We start from the raw sequence: 20,001 nt of genomic DNA, 5'->3' as shown, positions 1-20,001 counted from the left end.
CCACCTGTCAGAAAACCCAATTTCTCTAGTGTGGCTTATGTTTATTTGGTTTTGGCGCATATTTGTTAAACTTTGCGCGTTTATCCTCATCATTAATAGGATAAAAATAACCTTTTCACTTCTCATGCTCTAAAAGTGCTTCATATTAGACCTGCAAAGCGGGGCAAAAATCGTATTTTAGTCCCTAGGGAAAATATATATACATATTTTTGATTTCGCCTACATTTACTCCCGAATCGAATCAGAATTCAATAAATCTGCCCGGAATACCTCATTCGCCTCCCCAATTGACTCAGAATACAATTAATCTACCCGGGAAAAACATAGCTCTACATTTAATATTTCATAAAATATAAAATAAGTACCTACCTGTTGTTTTTTTTTTATTCAAAGTGAAAAGTAGAGTTATAACTCGGTAATGAAACCCATTTTAACCTCGCCGTTCCGGCTCGGGTAGCTATATGCACACCTCCCCTAAAATGGATCGTTTTATTCCCTAGTCATACAATCTACTATTAATTCGAAATAAAAGCTTTTAATTTTTGTTTTACAAAAATAATAGCTAAATATACTGTTGCAAGCAAACTTTGTTAGTAGAAAAGGCGCGAAATTCATGTATTTTTCGAATTTCCCGCCTTTATCTATTGACAAAGTTGGCTTGCCAGATCATAGTATGTATTAATCCTTGTTTTTATATTCTTTTATACAGGGTAGGTAAAAAATAAGTGCATTCCCGTTGCCAGGGAGGTTGTGGGATTATACTGAGCAACTTTTACTATGGGACCAACCACGAAATCGCGAAAAAAATATTTACCCTCGCATAGAAAATGGATCAGACAAAATGTATCAAACAGACAAATTTTTTTTCGCGATTTCGGGGTTGGCCCCATAGTAAAAGTTGCTCAGCTTCCCTGGCAACGGGAATGCACTTATTTTTAGCCATTCTGTATAATTCAATTGGTTAATTTAATACCAGAAATAACAGGTCGGTCGAAACAAATATTCTCATCTTAGAATCAGCCTCAAGACCAGCGTGCTATTGCTACGTGTATTAGCATTATCGTGAATAAGTTTAACAAACCTATGATGGTGTCATGTCATGCGACACTGATGTCTATATGTAGGTACATATACAGGATGCAAAAAAATAATGGGCCCTGGAGGGAAAGTGCCTTAAAACCTCAAGTTAGCTCATTTTACTTAAAGGACACATTGTTTTATTTTTAAAAAGAATCGAGTATGCATTCAAAGATTTTAATTTTTTTTTTTCAATTTTGCTTGTCTAAAAATATTCTTAGGTATAGTAGGTCAAACCAATTTGTCAGTCAGTAACAACCAGGAAAATTATACTCATCCCTTTCTTTTGGGTGCTAGTACTAGTGTAAGACAAAGATAGTATGATTTTCTCTGTCTATGTTTGAAATGAGACAGTCCTTTGACAAACTATACTAAATATTCGATTTTTAATGTTTCTTGGAGAAATGTTATCATTAACATTAACTGTATCAACTAGTAGAATAAAATAGCGAGTGTCTATTTTTGAAATTTTTAGTCGGTTCGATACCCGGGCGAGACAATCGAACTTTAAAAAATCTTTGAACGCAGTTTTATTTCTTTTTAAAAATAAAAGAATGTTTCCTTTAAGTAAAATGAGCTAACTTGAGGTTTTAAGGCACTTTCCCTCCAGGGCCCATAGTTTTATTCCACACTGTATTATATTCAAGTTACACTTAAGTAATGTTTGCGCCTATGTTTAATAACCTTTGCTTTGGACAGGTATTTACACTAACCGTGTACACTTGGAGATAGATTGAGCCCAGTTAAAGATGTCTGTCTATTAAATTACCACGTAGCGCGTGGAAAAAATACCTACTGTAGGTCCTAATTTAATTATCTGTTACATAATTTTATTTCAAAACAATGGTCTACAGAATAAAGTAGTGTACTAAACAGTCAAATCAGGAACTGCACGCCGACGTTGCAGTTGGCGTGCAGTTCCCATACAAATTGCAGTCGGGTTTAGGGATGAAAATTCCGGAAAAATCAAATGTTTTTTTGGGAATTTTACAAAATTTAGTTTTTTTCTAGTTCTATTCAGAAAAATTAAATACGTCACACACAATGCCACTGATGAGTGATGACAGCGTCAATGCGATAAACAAACACATTAGACATGAAACCTTAACCTACCTGTTTAAATTCCTAATTAAGTATATTGAAAAATACATTGTTTTTTTCGAAAGAAACTTGAAAAAAAAACGAGCCGTTTTGAAATTTTCCCGGAATTTTTCCGGTTTTTTCAACGCTAGTCGGGTTGCAGTCCGTCTGTATCAGCCCTAACAGTTTATAAAATGTCGGAACGTTGATCGATAAATTCGAGTTCATGATATCTGCGCTGCGAAAAAAATTATCTAGGACACACAATGCAACCCAATTGTGTTCGGGGTTTTAGAATTGTCTTGATGAGTATTAGTTGCCTGTGGAATGAAAAGTACAGTCACCGATAAAAAGTACAGTCAGCGATAAGCTTTTATCGCTGACTGTATCTACTTACCCTCTTAGTAAGACAACATAAGTTTTTGGCAAAGATTTAATTTTTTGGTACAAGCTTTTATCGCTGTCTGTATCTACTTTTCATTCCACAGGCAACTAATACTCATCGAGACAATTCTAAAACCCCAAACACAATTAAGTTGCATTGTTTTATCACATATGGCCACCTCCTGTCTACATTATGCAATCAGCTTCCATGTCATCGTAATATTGCATTGTGTTGCAAAATTTCAGCTCAATCGGAAACCGGGAAGTGGGTCCAACCGGCTGAAGTGGCTTCCAAGATTTGACCCACACTAGCATACAAACCTATATACATACTAACAGGGAAAGGTTGCGAAAAATCAAAAAAAGGAATACAATGACAGAAAAAACAGTCTTAAAAGAAAGCTCTACGGAAAATAAACGATTTATGTAACCAAGCGAGGTCGTTTTTCGTAGGTATAAGTTATAAGTGAACACACAGGTCACTTAGCGCCCGGGGCGCACAATGGGCATTCAAACAGGCGTTTAGGCGGCCTCCTGGTAGCTTTGCGGACGTGACATTTCCTTATGCATTGATGGCTTCATGTTATATAATGGAAATTGGTTGTTAACTAGCAGATTGCAACAAGACCTCGACCTTGTACGTAACAGTTGGTCTTTAAGGGAAATATTAGTCGTTAGTATCTAAGGTTAACTAAGGCACCTGTTTGACACTTTGAGACCTCTGTCTATTTGCATTCTCCTTTGTCGATTTTACCCACTTTCCAAATACAATTCCGCCTCTAAAATCAGTATAAGACGTAATTTTCTTCCCATTTCATCGTTAATCATTGAACATTTAAAATCACCAGATGCACATGAAACACGTGTTACTGTTAAACCTGGCAACTATATCGCGTTTTTAAATTAAGTACTTTACGGATCATGCTCGTTGGAAAGTGCATCTTGTGGCTTAAATCGAAAAGCTTTACACTGAAAATTCACGCGAATGACGCTCCCTACAATTTACGTGCGCTCCTTAACCTCCTGCCTACTCGTATTTTTAATTTGAACTATATACCACATATATAACGGCGGTCTATGTCCTTTGAGAAGGACATACGTAGGCACAAGGTTAAAACATTGAAGGATCTGCCATTTTGTGCCCTAAAACAAAAACTTGTAATTCAACAACTTCGCGCCAATAGAAAGGGGCGCTGTCCGTATCCGTATACGTTACTCACCTCCCCACCTGATGAACGACCCGGTGTATGACTAGCACAATATTATTTACGAGCAGATTAGTCATCTCCCAACCAAGGCAGAGTTCTGGATTACCTATGGGATACTAGTAGCGGTATGGCTTCCTTCACTATTCTGACTGCACAACCTCTCTTTCTATCTCTAATGCCTTCATGTATGTACTCACCTCTCCACCCGACGATCCGCCCGGCGTACGGCTAACACAGTAGGGATTATTAGTCGTCCCGTTGAGCAGATTGGTCGTCTCCCACCCAAGGCAAAGCTCTGGTGTATTGGATACTAGAAGCGGTATAGCACCGGCTTCTTTGACTAGTCTGACGGCTGCGCCGTCGGTCGTGGCGCGGCTCCCAGCGTTCTCTAGGCAGCCGACAGAGTTTGGCATACCTGGTAAAGTATAATGATTTTATTAGCTCTTTTTTAGTACGGAACCCAGCCTTCAATGACGAACTGGGACATTAGAGAGGAGGATAAGGGAGATACGAACTGGGACAGTTCAGATGAGGATTAGGGAGATAATGACTTTATATTAGCATGTTTTGCCATCCCAATGCTAAGAGCAAATGCAAGTAACAAAAACCAAGAATTAATTTTGTTACTGAATAAAACTGAAGATATACTAAAAAAAATTTTGTTACTTTATCCTGTTTTGCCTTAGATAGGTTGTAGTTGAGGGGTCCACTACTAAAGTTCTGTCGCGTCTTCTATCTGGCGATGGTGGCAAGTAGGTACACTTGTTTTTTCTTGGTTAGGACCGCGAAACTAATTTATTAAATATTTTACCAGCAAAGATCAATTTTTTTAACAAAATTAACCGTAAATGGGATACCCAACAGCGTTTTGTCCTGAACCTTGAGAATGTCTACATATAACTGTCGGTTCATCTCTTTTGGTACTACTAGGTCTGAAGCATAACACTTGTCAACGACTACGTTAATGATTATGTTCGCTTTATCATTAAACTAACCAGCAAGAGAGCAGCTCTCCTTAACCGTAAAAGGAACACCCAGCAGAGGTTTCTTCTGAAAAATCTCTTGAGACTTCCCGTTTCTTCTCGCCACTTCTATCTGTCGGTCCACCTCCTTTGCTTCCGCTAGAGCTGATGCATATCTCTCGCCGACTACGGCGTTGAGGATCGGGTTTACCTCTTTGACACGCTCAATGAAAGCTGACACTAATTCTTCACTAGTCATCTGAAAATGAAGTTGGTATGAATGGTAATGGTTTGCAGCCTTATCATAACAACAAGGTCCTTGTTCTACGTGGATGAACTGTGAACTTTAGCTTGATAACAAAAAAACTCTTAATTACCACAGTGCATGTACAAACAAAATCGAGAAGGACGGGGGATATAACCATCAGAGAAGAATGGCGGCGGGTTGCGAAGCTGTCGCAGAAAGCTGAAATAATAACCACGCCCACAGTCAAAAAATTTACCGTCAGACAATATGAATTATGCATGTTTCGGGACATGTTTTTAATATTAGGTACATTTTTTGAATGTTTCTAGTCGATAATTATACAGAAAAAAAAATCTTATACCTGTAAATCTTCAGATAATTCACGTTTGTACGAGACAACGGTAGACAATTTCGTGGAATACTAAATTTGCTTATTTATTTACCTAGCTGAGAAGTTGTTTGTGCTTTGGGACACAGCAACAGAAGGGTCAAGGAAGTAAATCACATAAAAGCGGCTTTACGTTGAAGATTGGACGTTCAACAGCTGTAAGCTGTAAAAGAGCTCTTGAAGCCTACTTGCAAAAAGTATTTTTGAATTTTGAATTTTTGCCTTTACCTCTCCATCTCTGACGGCTCGGGCTAGGTCGGCGGCGCTTCGAAGGTGCAAGGGCTTCGGTGGAGGTACCCGCAGCTTCGGGCCACAGGCGGACGCCAGCCAGAACAGCGGATGCAGAAGGAAGTTTATCAGACGAAGGATGACGCCCACTATCCGCACGCCTACTTCCATCCTGCGAAATAAATTAACATTATTGTTCAAACTGAGTAGAAGTTCAAGCGGGGCAACCAGCGGGGCTTGTGGCGCGGCATCCATGATAAAGAAACGCAATCGTATGCGAGAATCTTCAGTGCACGCTGCTCAAATCCCTTGGTAGCTCGACACCACGCTACACGCCCCGCCGAAAATGCCGCTGGACGGTCGCCACTGGAGCCGGAGCTACTTTAGAGGATCTTATATTCATAACTAAGGAATGGACAATCAAATGGCTTAGTTAAATATTTAGATTTTGGTTGGCCGCAAAAGCTGTTCAAATCAGGCTTATGGTTATGGGCTATACCTACTGTTAATTTCTCCCAAATTACTCAAACAAACGCAAGTCAGTTAATGACGATGCGGTTGACGTACCTACCTACCTACTCAAAATCCTACCTTCAAAATGGATAAAGGAAAACATCGTGACTTAAATTTCAGTAAAAGTCTCTCCTGACGACAATTTTTTTTAGTATTTGTTGTTATAGCGTCAACAGAAATACAAATAATCTGTGAAAATTTCAACTGTTTAGCTATCACGGTTGATGAGATACATGAGATACCTGGTGACAGACAGACGGACAGAGGAGTCTTAGTAATAGGGTCCTGTTTTTACCCATTGGGTACGGAACCCTGAAAAGGGATAGAATATAATTGAACTTTATTGAGCCCAGAACTACATATAATCACGCCTTCACGCCTATTTGCCGGAGGGGCAGCCAAAATTAGGTTTGCAAAATGTTTTCTCGAGTCTGATCTAAGTCTATATTTAAAACATTTTCGGTGTCATATATTAAAATGCTGGTTTTAAATGCTCCTGTTACCAAGTTAGGTTAGTCAGCCAAACCAGCCAAACCAAATATTATGTCAGAATTATTTAACCACATTAGCCGCTAGCTGCGGCGCGTAAACTAATTATTTGGCTCTTAACCGAATTGGGTTGTGCCACGGGATTGAAAGGTAAACTGCAAAATAGGGAATCTATCACTGAAAACGTAATAAATAAATAGTCTGGCAAACCCAGTTTTCAGTAGGAAAACGCTCAAAATTCTAAATTACTCTTACGGGAGATCAAACCTATAATAGGTAGCGCTTACGTACATTATTCAAATGTTCTCCCTTTTTCTAGTGACAAATTGGTTTGTCAGACTATAGCTTTTCGTATAGAAGCTCCACTGTGTAACAAATTAACCGGGGTAAATTACAAATTTGATTGTCTTAATCGACCAGTTCCCGGCCATAGCGGCCATACTAAGTAAATACCTAATAATTTATTAATAATTTATTTTCTTTAGGTTTTACCTCAGGGTAAAAAACTGGATCTTACCGAAGAAAAACCCAGAAAGCCACTTGATTAAACGTCATAAGCGCTAGCGTGATAAACCCTAGTTATCTAAATCTAAGTCATCATCATTAGAAAGACGAAGTTGATTTTATTTATTGCTTTTATTTAGTCAAGTCAACCAATGTCGAGTGATAATTGATGGTTTAAAAAAAACCCGGACAAGTGCGAGTCGGACTCGCGCACGAAGAGTTCCGTACCATTACGCAAAAAACGGCAAAAAAATCAAGTTTCTTGTATGGGAGCCCCACAATATTTATTTTATTCTATTTTTGGTATTTGTTGTTATAGCGGCAACAGATACATCATATGTGAAAATTTCAACTGTCTAGCTTTCACGGTTTATGAGATAGGTACAGCCTGGTGACAGACGGACAGACAGACAGACAGACAGACAGCGGAGTCTTAGTAATAGGGTCCCGTTTTAACCTTTGGGTACGAAACCCTAAAAACTACTGAACGGATTCATGCGGTTTTCATGCGCATCTATCAATAAAGTAATTCTTGAGGAAGGTATAGGTGTATAATTTGTTAAGATGCTACACGTGCGAAGCCGGGGCGGGTCGCTAGTCGCTAGTAGAAGTATACATACGATATCTCTTCACGTTTAAACCGCTGAACCCATTTAGATGAAATTTGATAGTTTGAGGCCCGAGGAAGGACATAGGGTAGTTATTATCAATCATCATCGTCATTCACTGCCATCTATCGACACACTTTAAAACTAAAAATGAAGATTTATAAAAATACGATAAAATGTATTTAAATATGGATAAATGATTTTTTTTATTTGCATTAATGAATTTCATGATTTTGACCCATGATCATTCACTGATATGCGTTAAAATTGTTAAATAACAAACGAAACCGTCAACGCCATCTATACGACAGTAGGCCAAAGCTAGTAGCGCCCTCTGGTCGAGAATCAAATTTTCTTGATTTTCGAGGCACGTTTTTTCCTTAGACTGTATCCATCTATTACGGAGTTATATCTATCTTTGCTTAGATGTATGATTGCGTTTGTCGCTAAGCTAAATTAAACTTTAATTCAATTACATAAAGACTAACTTGTGTAAGCTGTTTCTCAGTTTGTAAGTAAACACAAATTACGATCGTGTCATCAACTCATCATAATATTTACTCTTCTGTATTTGCGCAATAAAGTAAGACCATTGAATTATGAATTACCAAGGTTAAAGTGGTCAGTACAATCATTCAAAGGTAGTAAAGGATTCATAAAATATAAGTTTATTTGCTGGTTTAAGGGCCAGTTGCAGCAACCACATTCATGCTTATTGACCAACGTCACTAAGTTGAGAATTGTGGAATTCCTTCCAATGGAAAAAAAATCGAACGTTTTTAAGGTTACAGAGGGTTTGTTGCAACCGACCCTAAAGCTAATTCAGAATACTCAACTACTCAATAGATACAAATTGCTAGTTACATAAATACATGTACTTACCTTCCTTAATTTTGCCATCTAAATGGTTTAGTAACGCGACTCAGGATTTTTAACCGTATTTAGCAAGCAAATTAGGCTAAATTGGGTAACTAAGCGATATGTACAGATATGTCCGTCATATAAGTCTGGTGGCAAAATTAATGTACCTATGGTCAAGTATGGTGGGCTTTTGGTCCACGAAAAGCAGAACCTTTTAGGCCTGGCCGTGATCTTTGGGTCAAAACGTTTAGAGACGTTTGCTCTTGAGCTTGACTAATGAAACCGGGTCATTTTGTATAGAGATCTCCATAAAAAGTGACACAAAACTAGAAAATAGTCACGGTGCTCAAGCGTCAAGCGACTTTTGAAGTCAATCGTACTTCTATTACCACTCAATTCATGTGCTACGCCGAATAGTACAAATATAGCGTCCACCCGATTTAGTATTCCAAGGCTTACTGTTAAAAAGTCGTATGTAATCCAAATCCTTCCCTGGCAAACTTAACTCTATTCCAATAAGCTACAGATTCAGTTTCCATTGGAGAGAACGTCGCGATATAGGCTCGTGAAAGTTATCCTTAGAGCATTTGCCAAGTTACTAATGTTGCATTGTGATGCTCTTTGGGATTTAGGTACTAGTTTATCATTCCGAAGGTGCAGCATAAGTTCTTATGTAAGATGGTCAAGTGAATATACAGTATGGAAAAAAATTATGGGCCCTAAAGGGAAAGTGCCTTAAAACCTTAAATGAGCTCATTTTACTTCTCATTCCCCCCATTTTCCTCTGGATACTATTACAAAATACATTGTTAGAAATTATTTTGAACCAATTTCATGAGTATCAACAATAGTTATGGGATCTAACGAAGGGGTCGTTATTTAATAATTTTTAACTATTTTAGAGAGGAAAAATGGGGACTATGTTTGTATGGACTATGGAGAAGCGGTCGTCCCTTTTCCTCTTAAGTCTTGTTTGTGTAGCAAAGTTCCAACGGAGGTCGATCCAATGCGTGCTTGCGCTCAATAATGGTGGAATTACCCTAGATACGTTGGATATACCTCAGACATGACCCGTATATTCCGTAATATATCAGCGCCGCGATATCGGTACTAATGGCATGGCATGTCTATGTCTACACCGGGTTGGATAAAAACGGTATCGAGTATAGTACGAAAAGTACGCAAGTAAGTTTTCTATCCTTGTCAAAAATGACTACCACCATAAAAAATATTGATAATTGTGGAGGTAATTGTTATTTAATTATCAAAGACTTTTATTTTTAAGATTAAATCATTAAAAGGGACCTTAAGGGGCCCACTGACTACCAGTCCGCCGGACGATATCGGCCTGTCAGTTAGAACAAAAATTTGATAGTTCCGAACAAGTGACAGGCCGATATCGGCCTGTCAGTTAGAACAAAAATTTGACAGTTCTGAACAACTGACAGGCCGATATCGTTCGGCGGTCTGATAGTCAGTGGGCCCCTTTACATTCAATTTATTTTACAAAACAACCTCTTAAAAATCAAGCTGACTAGACGGTCGCCCCCGAATGAATGGTCCTCACTAACAAATTGTATACAAAGTGTTTTTGTGTTTCTTACGGTATGTTATCCTTGTCTAACTCGCTACCTAATTTTGGGCGCTAGAAGAGAGTACATAATATACTTAAATGTGTTCAGTTTCACCTTTAAATACGGCAACACCTCATTAGCCACCCACTGGTGGCGTGGTGGCCGACAGTTTACTGGTTTTCGCATCGACCCGTGACAGTTTACTGCTGTTTGATCCGACCATTCACGGGTTGACCGTCACTTGAAGGGTAATGTCATTACTGCAAACAAGCGTTGACAGTTACTTTAAAAAGCTCGTATCTCGTAACATTACATATTCGCCCGTATTGAATTTACACACTGTCTGTATATATAACTATTGTTCCACAGATTTTATTATCTGTAAAGCATAAAATTGATATAATTATTGTTTTCTTACCGTGCAGCCCGTGCTATATCTAACTAGATATATTTTAGTCTAAAGGGGCCCACTGATTATCAGTCCGCCGGACGATATCGGCCTGTCAGTTAGAACAAAAATTTGACAGTTCCGAACAACTGACAGGCCGATACCGTCCGGAGACTGATAGTCAGTAGGCCCTGTAACTAGACATGTACTAAGTACTAAGACAGATATTTTCCATTTACAGAACATGGTAAATTTGATAGGTTCAACTTCAACGTATAAATATGGCTGACACGAGCAAATTGCGACTCTTTGTTGCGGTCTATTTCTCATTTGCCGCGCATAAGGATTCCAATCGATTACAGAGCCACAGAATAACTAATAGTACTACAGAGCACAGGCCTTTGTGCCTAGCCAAGATGACTTCGTTGGTAGAAAACGCCAATTCAAAGTATTAAAACATTAATACTAAGTAATATTAAGTATTGATTAAAACATAAATAATGTCGAGGTGAAGACGAGACTTTTCGACGCAACTGTCATCCGATCACTTTCTCTATCTCTATTTGCCTTTGTGCCTAGCCAAGATGACATCGTTGTTAGAAAACTCCAATTCAAAGTATTAAAACATTAATACTAACTAATATTAAGTATTGATTAAAACATAAATAATGTAGAGGTGAAGACGAGACTTTTCGACGCAACTGTCATCCGATCACTTTCTCTATCTCTATTTGCCTTTGTGCCTAGCCAAGATGACATCGTTGTTAGAAAACGCCAATTCAAAGTATTAAAAGTAACATTAATACTAAGTAATATTAAGTATTGATTAAAACATAAATAATGTCGAGGTGAAGACGAGACTTTTCGACGCAACTGTCATCCGATCACTTTCTCTATCTCTATCACTCTTGTAATATTGGTATTGGAATGACAAGAGTTGAAGTTATGAATTTGGTGTGTCAAGGCGCTGATGCACCAAGATAAGTACAGCATATCTAATTAACTAAAATGTTATTATAGTATATGTTGCTGTAAATATGGTGATATTTCCATCGCGCTAACGTTGTTTTCGACGCCGGCGGGCTTTTTAGTACCTAACCATTTTTTTATCAAATTATCACTGCTCGATAAATAGCCAATGACAGGTACAATGTACGAAGTCCGTTCTCTGATTGAGCAAATACGAAGATTGTCTATCTCTATCCCCATCGCTCGAATAATGCAAGATAGATAATACAGACAAAAAATACGAAAAGGCGATGGCGGGACGACATTTAATATATCCGTATTGGTGAGAAAGTACAAACGACAGGGTCGAGTGGAGGAAACGAGGGGAGGCCTTTGCCCAGAAGTGGGACAATAAAGGTAGGTAGGAAGGTAGAGTAAATAATAAAAAAAACCGGCCATGTGCGAGTTGGACTCGCGCACGAAGTCCGTCGGGACCCTATTACTAAGACTCTTCTGTCCATCTGTCTGTACGGACAGACGGACAGAGGAGTCTTAGTAATAGGGTTCCGTTTTTACCCTTTGGATACGGAACCCTAAAAAGGATAGAGTTAGAGACAAACGATCTTCAGAACTCGATACACCTGAGCTCTTTATCATTGGGAATGCAGACTAGGCCGCTCACACCGAAGTACCTACAGGAAAACCAATTCAGGAGTCAAATGAGTTTGTCACAAATCGTCATAAAACATAGTTTATCTACTTAGTGAAACGTTCGTTCTCGAGAATCGAAAAGTCATCTAATAAAATAACAACGTACCTAAGTAAAGAAAAGCACAGCAAAAGAAGTGATTGAAAGTATTGAAACCCATTAAATACCTCAAGTAACACTTCGGCAAGTTCAGAAAAGTTTATAAAAAAGTACAGTCGAGTTACTAATACTAAATAATACTAATTGTTGTATATGGAATATAAATTATAATTGTAAATTTGAAAATGTGACGTGTAAAATTATTATTTTATCAATAAATAGATTGAATTGAATTGAATTGACAGCTCAGACCAAGGATTTCTAACTGACAAATTTGATTTGATCTCATTTTGACAATCGCCCGTACGGTGATGATGCGCTGCGAGTATTCTATGTTTTAAACTTTTAATATAGCTTAATGAGGCAGTCTAATACAGACATTTGCTTCTCATGCAAAAAATAGGATAGATTTGCACCATAAAAAATCTAGCTTGCTTGCGGATTGTACCGCGCTAAAGGGGCATAGCTTTTTCTTCTTTTCATCCTGTTACCAGGTATTTGGGGTGTAGGGCTAGAATCATATTCTTTCACTTACTCCGATCCTGGGCAGTTTGGGTAACCCCATCCCCAATACACCTAACTCTTGCTTTTAAGAGCCAGCCCCGGAAAATGGTAACAACAACAAAATAATGAGAACAACGAAACTGCTCTAGTTAGTTTGCTACAATATATATTATAAGAACAACGAAACTGCTCTAGTTAGTTTGCTACAGTTTGTTTGTAAGATCCAGGGACAACTGCCAGACGCCTGGATCCAGTAATAACTGTACCTTATAAGGATTATTAAGGATAGTATAGCAAACTGTTTAGTTTTGTTGCTCTCGAAATTGTGAACTATCTGTCGGGGTTAGATCTTCGTCCAGCCTAGCATGCGAAGCTATGTTCGATAACTTCGATACCTACACGATTGGATTTTAATGGAAAAATACCCGTCTGAACCATGTAGGTACCATTCGATCGGATTTATCTGCATAACTTTGCAACAAGTGATATTGCAATGGGTCTATAGATGGCAGTAATTTTATTTTATTTCGAAATAATTGATTTTCATCTGGTAAAAAAAGAGTTATACAGTGCGACATAATAAATAGTAGAAAGTAAATAAAATGGAACTTAAAAAATTCCATGCTAAATTGTTGCCATGTTTAAGCATTTTACGTCAAAAATGTGAATGACGTCAGTTACGTAGGAAAAGCCCTCAATAATTTTCAACAATTTCTTGTCGGACTATATGTATGAAACTTACTCTAGGTACTCTATTTGACGGGTACACGGAAAGAACATGTCTAGTCACTTTTTTCGAAAAATGAGATTTTTCATTTCAAAATGTAGAGCTCTTAATGAACTATTAGTTATACCTTTTGCTACCACTGTATAATATATGTAACACAATTTTTTTTAGGTAAAAAAGACCTGGTCACGGAATTACCATACATTTCGACATGGTTCCAAATTTTAAAACCTCGATTACTCAAAATGTTACTAAAGTGACTAGACATGTTCTTTCCGTGTACCCTTCATTTATTTATAAAAACTTTTTCATTACATGCTCATTGAGTTATTATTAAGTACTATAGAGACGACATACCAAACAATGAAATTGTCGAAATCACAACCTGTACCACGCGACCAAAACGTCGTAAGCGCCGTAAAATTAATGGCGCTTACGCGTTTAGGTCGCGAGATTCACGCTCCGCTTCTATGGTTTGATGCCAAAACGGCAGCAACTCATGGCGCAAAATACTGGTTCTCTGTGCCTATTCTATACGTTAGTACCTAATAATAGTACATGTTTGATGCAATAGAAAAGAGAGATATCGAATGCTAAGTTTCATAATATTAATTTCATTAAAATAAGTGCGTAACTTCGATTGTACATATATATATAGGGTGGGCCAATGATAAATGCATTTGAACGAAAGACATCGAGACGAAAAGAGAATTTATTACTGGCCCACCGTATATATAATATATACAATGGCGGCGGCTATGTTCTTGGAGTTTCGCTTGGTAGAGGAATGATCATGATCACAAGACTTCGCATAAAAAGAGGTTTACACTTAAAAAAAGTAGTGCACAATATCTAAAGGGCACAAAGCGTATTATACTAAAAAAAATATCGAAACAGACCTTACTACCTAATTGAAATTCTGTACGAATGATTTTAAATTAATATTAAATCAGGATCAAATATAATTTTAATGTCGCGCTCGTTTAACCCTTCGATCGCTAAAGAAGACACACGCTCACGGTTACTATTGAATAATAACCTTATTACATTCCAATACTGTGCTTTTACAGTATTGACGAGATATTTGCAAATTAAACTGTTTTTACTAAATTATCTTATGTAACTTTACACATTAATGATGACATTTTAATTACCTACTTACTCTGTACTTTTTTTGTCTTTTGTTTTAAGTGTATTTTTGGAATTTTATTTCTTGACATGTCCCGCTATTATTTATGTGCATGTATTAGTGTGTAAGATTTTTCTAACACAATATCATATTGTTATAGAAATAAATAAATGAAAAATGAAATGAAAATAACGTTTATTATTTGCATTGCATATATAAAACAGCCGTACCGTTCAAAGGGTAAACGTACGGGGAATAACTGCCCTAGGCCAATGATACCAGTAGGTTGAAGGGCCTCGGTGCAAATAGTAACACTGCTAACTGTACATCGGTGGACTTTATTACAAAAGGCATAAGGTCCACCAATGTCCAGTTAACAGTGTGGGCAAATGGTACAGACGCGATCGATCGAGGTCTGCGGGTCGTCATCCTTGCACCACAGTGGAACCTAAAACAAACTTCTTCGCTGATAAAACATTGTGTAGAAAAGCTGCTAGTTTTTACTCCTGTTTTCTTTACCTCGTCTGGGCTGGCGATGGCGGCCTGGCCTTTCATGATACTTTGCTTTCTCTCTCTATCTATCTCTGAAAATATATGTCCCCAACCCTGAGTAGGGGGACAAAATAGGCAAAATATTGTGTACGAATACTACGAATTTAATTATAATGTCTGTCTACGCATGATTGTTGCTAAGAAAATGCATTTCGGACATCTGACCTGCTAAGCCACTTCTGATGCTGATTGTACTAAATCTGACTGACTTCTGACGTATGATGTGTAGCTAAATAGATAATGCAAATAACGAAGTAAGCATTAAAATTATAAACAAACTAAGGTGTTTTTATGGTTTTATTGTTCGTACTTCGTACGCGTGGATTTGTATGTTGGTGGTTATATATTCTACATGAGCGTAATATAGAACATTATGCAGCAAAAGATATCAGTAGGGACGGTTAATCATTTGTTAATTATACAACGCATGAAATTTGTCTTTCACAAACTACGAAGTTTTAAGACCCTAACTGAAAAAAATTGTTCCCGATATAATCCCTCTCGACCCTCTTAGAAGATTTACAAGTTCACTATTTAAAAAAAAAATCGCTCCCGAAACTATTAATACAAACTTTTCAAAAACGGTGTAAGTAATCAATTTTCGTCTATTCTAAATAATATAATGCCCTTTTTACCAAGATTCAAGTTCCTAGCTTAAAAGAAAATTTGTACCACATATAAACTTACATCCCCTTTTTAACCCCTTTAGGGGTTGAATTTTTAAAAACGTTGAAATAACTTTTTTGGAATCTTATAGAATGCCTTTCTAAGAAGTTTCAAAGCATTTGTAATAGATTCACTTTGAACCCCTTTTTAACCCTTTTAGGGGATGAATATTTAAAAACGCTTAAATTACTTTTCTTGTATTCTAATAATATATGCCTTTATACAAAGATTCAATTCCCGCACTCAAAAAAAAATTTGATCTCCATACAAACTTTTAACCCCATTTTTACCACCTTGGGGGATGAATTTTCAATAATGCTGAAATAAGTTTTTTTCTCTTTTAATTATGTATATTTCTATGAAGTTTCAAGTACCTAGCTTAAAATAAAATTAGGACCACGACAAAATTTCAACCCCTTTTTAACCACTTTAGGGTAGGGTAGAAGTATATAGGAGCAAATACCTAGGGAATCCATGCACACTAAAGGAAGCAACTAGCAACCTGAAGACCTTGCTAGGCTTCGTGGAGGAGCTGGGGTGGTTAGAGTAGCGCTACCTCGTTTCACGCAAAATAGGCACATTGGATGTCGAGTTGCGGAAAATGCCCAGCAAAACTAACTAACTAACTAACCACTTTAGGGGATGAATTTTTAAACACGCTGAAATCACTTTTCTTGTATTCTAATAACATGCCTTTATGCAAAGATTCAAGTCGCGCACTTAAAAAAATGTTTGACCTCCATACAAACTTTCTACCCCTTTTTCACCACCTTAAGGGATGAATTTTCAAAAACGCTGAAATTACTTTTCTAGTATTTTAATAATATGCCTTTATACAGTTTCAAGTCCCGCACTCAAAAAAAATTATGATCTCCATACAAACTTTCAACCCCTTTTTCAGCACCTTAGGGGATGAATTTTGAAAATCCCCTTCTTAGTGGATACTAACGTCATAAAAGCTATCTATTGTGAAAAATTCAGCTCTCTAGGTCCAACGGTTTGGGCTGGGCGTTGATTTAAGTGAGTCAGTCAGTCAGTCAGTTAGTCAGGACTTTTACGTTTATATATACATATAGATAATAACGCTTACTTGCTACAGTTGCTACAATAACCTGTCTCTGCCTACAACGTTATTAGTTAAGGCATTTCAATTAATAAATGTCATTAGTTGAAACGCAAGTGCAATATCAATAAGTTTTAATTACCCAAACAAAAGACGAAGTTAAAGCAAACAAACAATGCCAGTTTACTTACTTGTTCCAATATTCTAAATTTAGACTTGCAGACAGAAAAAAATACTGGCCGCAAAGACCAAAGACAAACACAAAAGGGCGCGAAAACGTAAGAGGCGGGAAATGAAACACGGGACCGAAGCGGACGGTTCGGTGTCGAGGCAAAGACTAACGCGCCAAACAGCCACTCGTAATATTTACTGATCTCGTGAATAATAAATCTACAAACTTCATTACCCACCTCTACCTATTACCGAAACGGAACCAAAACCGATAACACGTTAAATAAATAAAAATATCGTCATTGTAGCAAGTCACGCTTTTCGATAAATTGAGGATTTTTATGGCCAATCGCTGAACAGAGATACGCTCAATGACTCTCTTCAGGATTTTATAACAGGTAAGAGGCTCTCCTTTTCCATGGAATATTATTTACTTAATTTTGTTATTTTCCTGTCTTCGTTAGTCATACAAAAAAAAGTGTCCTCGTAGTTTCGATTTTCTGTTTCTCAAGGATTTTTAACCCGTGTAATGTTTCAGATTTAATCAGTTACACAAAATTGACCGTGACTAAATGCAAAAAAAAACCAGCGGGACAACATAACCATTTTCACAGCATTTGTCTATGATCTGTATTATCATATTTTCATAATTTATATACGAATATTTAAGCGAGTTAGCGCTTGTTTTATTCAAATTGGAAACATTTATTCAGCGAGTGAGACACATTAAAGGACTTGGCAATAAGATCGCGAGTTGATTGGTTAGAGCAAGTTTGTCGAGCGGCAATGTTTTGGCTTTATTCAACTAATAATAGTACATTTCGATGTTAGTGCGGAAAGTATGTCATTACTTCACAAGTACCGAGATATACGGTCTACGGCTCGTGGCAAGACTCGGGACGAGTGAAGAATGACATTTCCGCACATGTATCGAACGACGTTTTTTTAATACAGTTGCGAAAAAATAAGAAAAACAACAAGTAAGGAATTCGAAACTTTTATATTATTAATTCTGTGTCATCATTGACCCGCTGAACCCACTTCAATGAAAGTTTTTTTTTAATGCATGTTCTATAAGACAGAAACAATTGTAAATATAAAATATTTACTATTATTACCCAAATATCGTTAATTACGATTATTTGTGTATCGTATATTTATATAAACAATATCGAATGTTGCCTTTGGAAACTTAAAGCAGAAAGAAAAAACGCCTCTTGCGTTCCGTTCAATTCAGACAACTTATTAAGAACGGTTTTTCAATATTCAATAAAAAAAATTAGACGTGTTATAATGATGAAGAGGTAAGTAATAAAGTATGAAATATGTATATTTTTCGTATTCTTACATTAACAGTAGGTTTTTATGTTAATTACGACGTTTAAAGGATACTAATATTAACACTCATCAATAAGTAGTCATGAATTGGAACAAGAATAAATTTAAAAAAATTGGAAAAGTAAAAAGCACTAGTTCGCGAAAACCAACTTTCCGCACGCTAAACAGCTACGTAAAGTAGCACTTTTTGAGCAACTGCATTAAAAAATACGTAAACGTATAATAGGTAGGTATTCCATTTCCCTTTTAGTTTCGTTCGGTTCGTACTTACTCTCTTTGACAGCGGAGTTTAGACTGACCACCGAGTGATCCCACAAAAAATCACTGGCAATAAAATTACTATGAAATGAAAATGTACCTTGAAAGTGACGGTTGATTTTATAGGAAAAATTGTTGCCATATAATATAAAGAATTTAAGAAAATAGCTTGTAATATAACTTGCTCGCCAGAGTTTCCAGTTTTAGGACTCTAGATACAAGGAAGAGTTCTGTTCGAGCGGACATTTGTAAATTTATTCACTATCTAATAGGGTGAAATGGGGTTAAAAGTTTCAACTACTTTTACGCGTAGGAAGATGGCGGCTGAGGCCAAAAGTCAATATATAAACCAATACAGAAGCATTACCTGTTATAAATTTTTTTTATTGAAAAAGAAAAGTTTGTATTGGCATCAGACAGACAGACAGACAACGGAGTCTTAGTATTTGGGTCCTGTTTTTACCCTTTGGGTACGGAACACTAAAAACTGTAGGTACAAAAAAAACAAGAGGCTTGAAGATAGCAAACGACCCTCTCGGCCCTCTCCTGTTTAATTTGGCAAACGACCAAACACCCTTTTTTAGGGTTCCGTACGGTAAAAACGGGACCCTATTACTAAGACTTCAGTGTCTCTCTGTCCGTCTGTCACCAGGCTGTATCTCATGAACTGTGATAGCTAGACAGTTGAAATTTTCACAGATGATGTATTTCTGTTGCCGCTATAACAGCAAATACTAAAAACAGAATAAAATAAATATTTAAGCATTTTTTTATTAACATCCTACAGTTTATCGTAACTATTCATTAATCTGTGGTTTGTTTATCTAAATTACGGCCATGGCGGTGGCGGAAATGCGTAGTGAAAATGAGAGGTGGCAAGTGTAAACATTCGTGGGCCCTAATTGATGTCAAATAACTTATGTAAGGTCATTAAGGTCAATGTGGGGGAGACCGGCATATAAAATGTATTGCTGGAAAGACCTCTCAAGGCAATAACTCTCGTGTTTGATGTATACGTACAATCGGGGACATTGCCGGTGAACCACTTCAGATTTTTTTTACCTCGATCCTTACGAGCGAGCTTAACTCCGCCTCCCATACAGATAACCAATTACAACGCATATGTGGTATTTTCTATAAAAAGGGACCTTATTGTCGATGGTGCTTACGCCATTATAAACGATGCTACGATATAAATACAATGCCGCGCGACGCTGTGCGGCGTAAGTGCCATCGACAATAAGGTCCATTTTCATAGAAAATGCCCCATATAGGATTTTTTATCTTACTTAATAATGGAAAGGGTAATAAGTAGTAAGGACTGTT

The 20,001-nt window shown here is 37.1% G+C and overlaps 1 protein-coding gene across 3 annotated transcripts in view; it reads right to left on the bottom strand.

The window, feature by feature from the left end:
• Positions 1 to 20,001, bottom strand: part of LOC134743748 (fatty-acid amide hydrolase 2-A-like) — a 37,508-nt gene that overhangs the window by 16,102 nt on the left and 1,405 nt on the right. For 2 of the 3 annotated variants that reach the window (XM_063677388.1, XM_063677387.1), the window contains 3 exons: positions 5,575 to 5,746; positions 4,745 to 4,970; positions 3,947 to 4,164 (listed from right to left, as the gene is read on the bottom strand). In XM_063677388.1, coding sequence (XP_063533458.1) covers positions 3,947 to 4,164; positions 4,745 to 4,970; positions 5,575 to 5,745 — 615 coding nt within the window. In that variant the 5' untranslated portion in view covers position 5,746. Of the gene's footprint in view, positions 1 to 3,946; positions 4,165 to 4,744; positions 4,971 to 5,574; positions 5,747 to 17,099; positions 17,368 to 20,001 lie in introns of those variants that run through there. The other variant, XM_063677386.1, reaches the window with a different exon arrangement.

Source organism: Cydia strobilella, chromosome 8 (assembly GCF_947568885.1).
Source record: "Cydia strobilella chromosome 8, ilCydStro3.1, whole genome shotgun sequence".
In the NCBI taxonomy this organism is placed as follows: Eukaryota; Metazoa; Arthropoda; class Insecta; order Lepidoptera; family Tortricidae; genus Cydia; species Cydia strobilella.
This window is presented reverse-complemented; position numbering and strand designations above follow the sequence as displayed.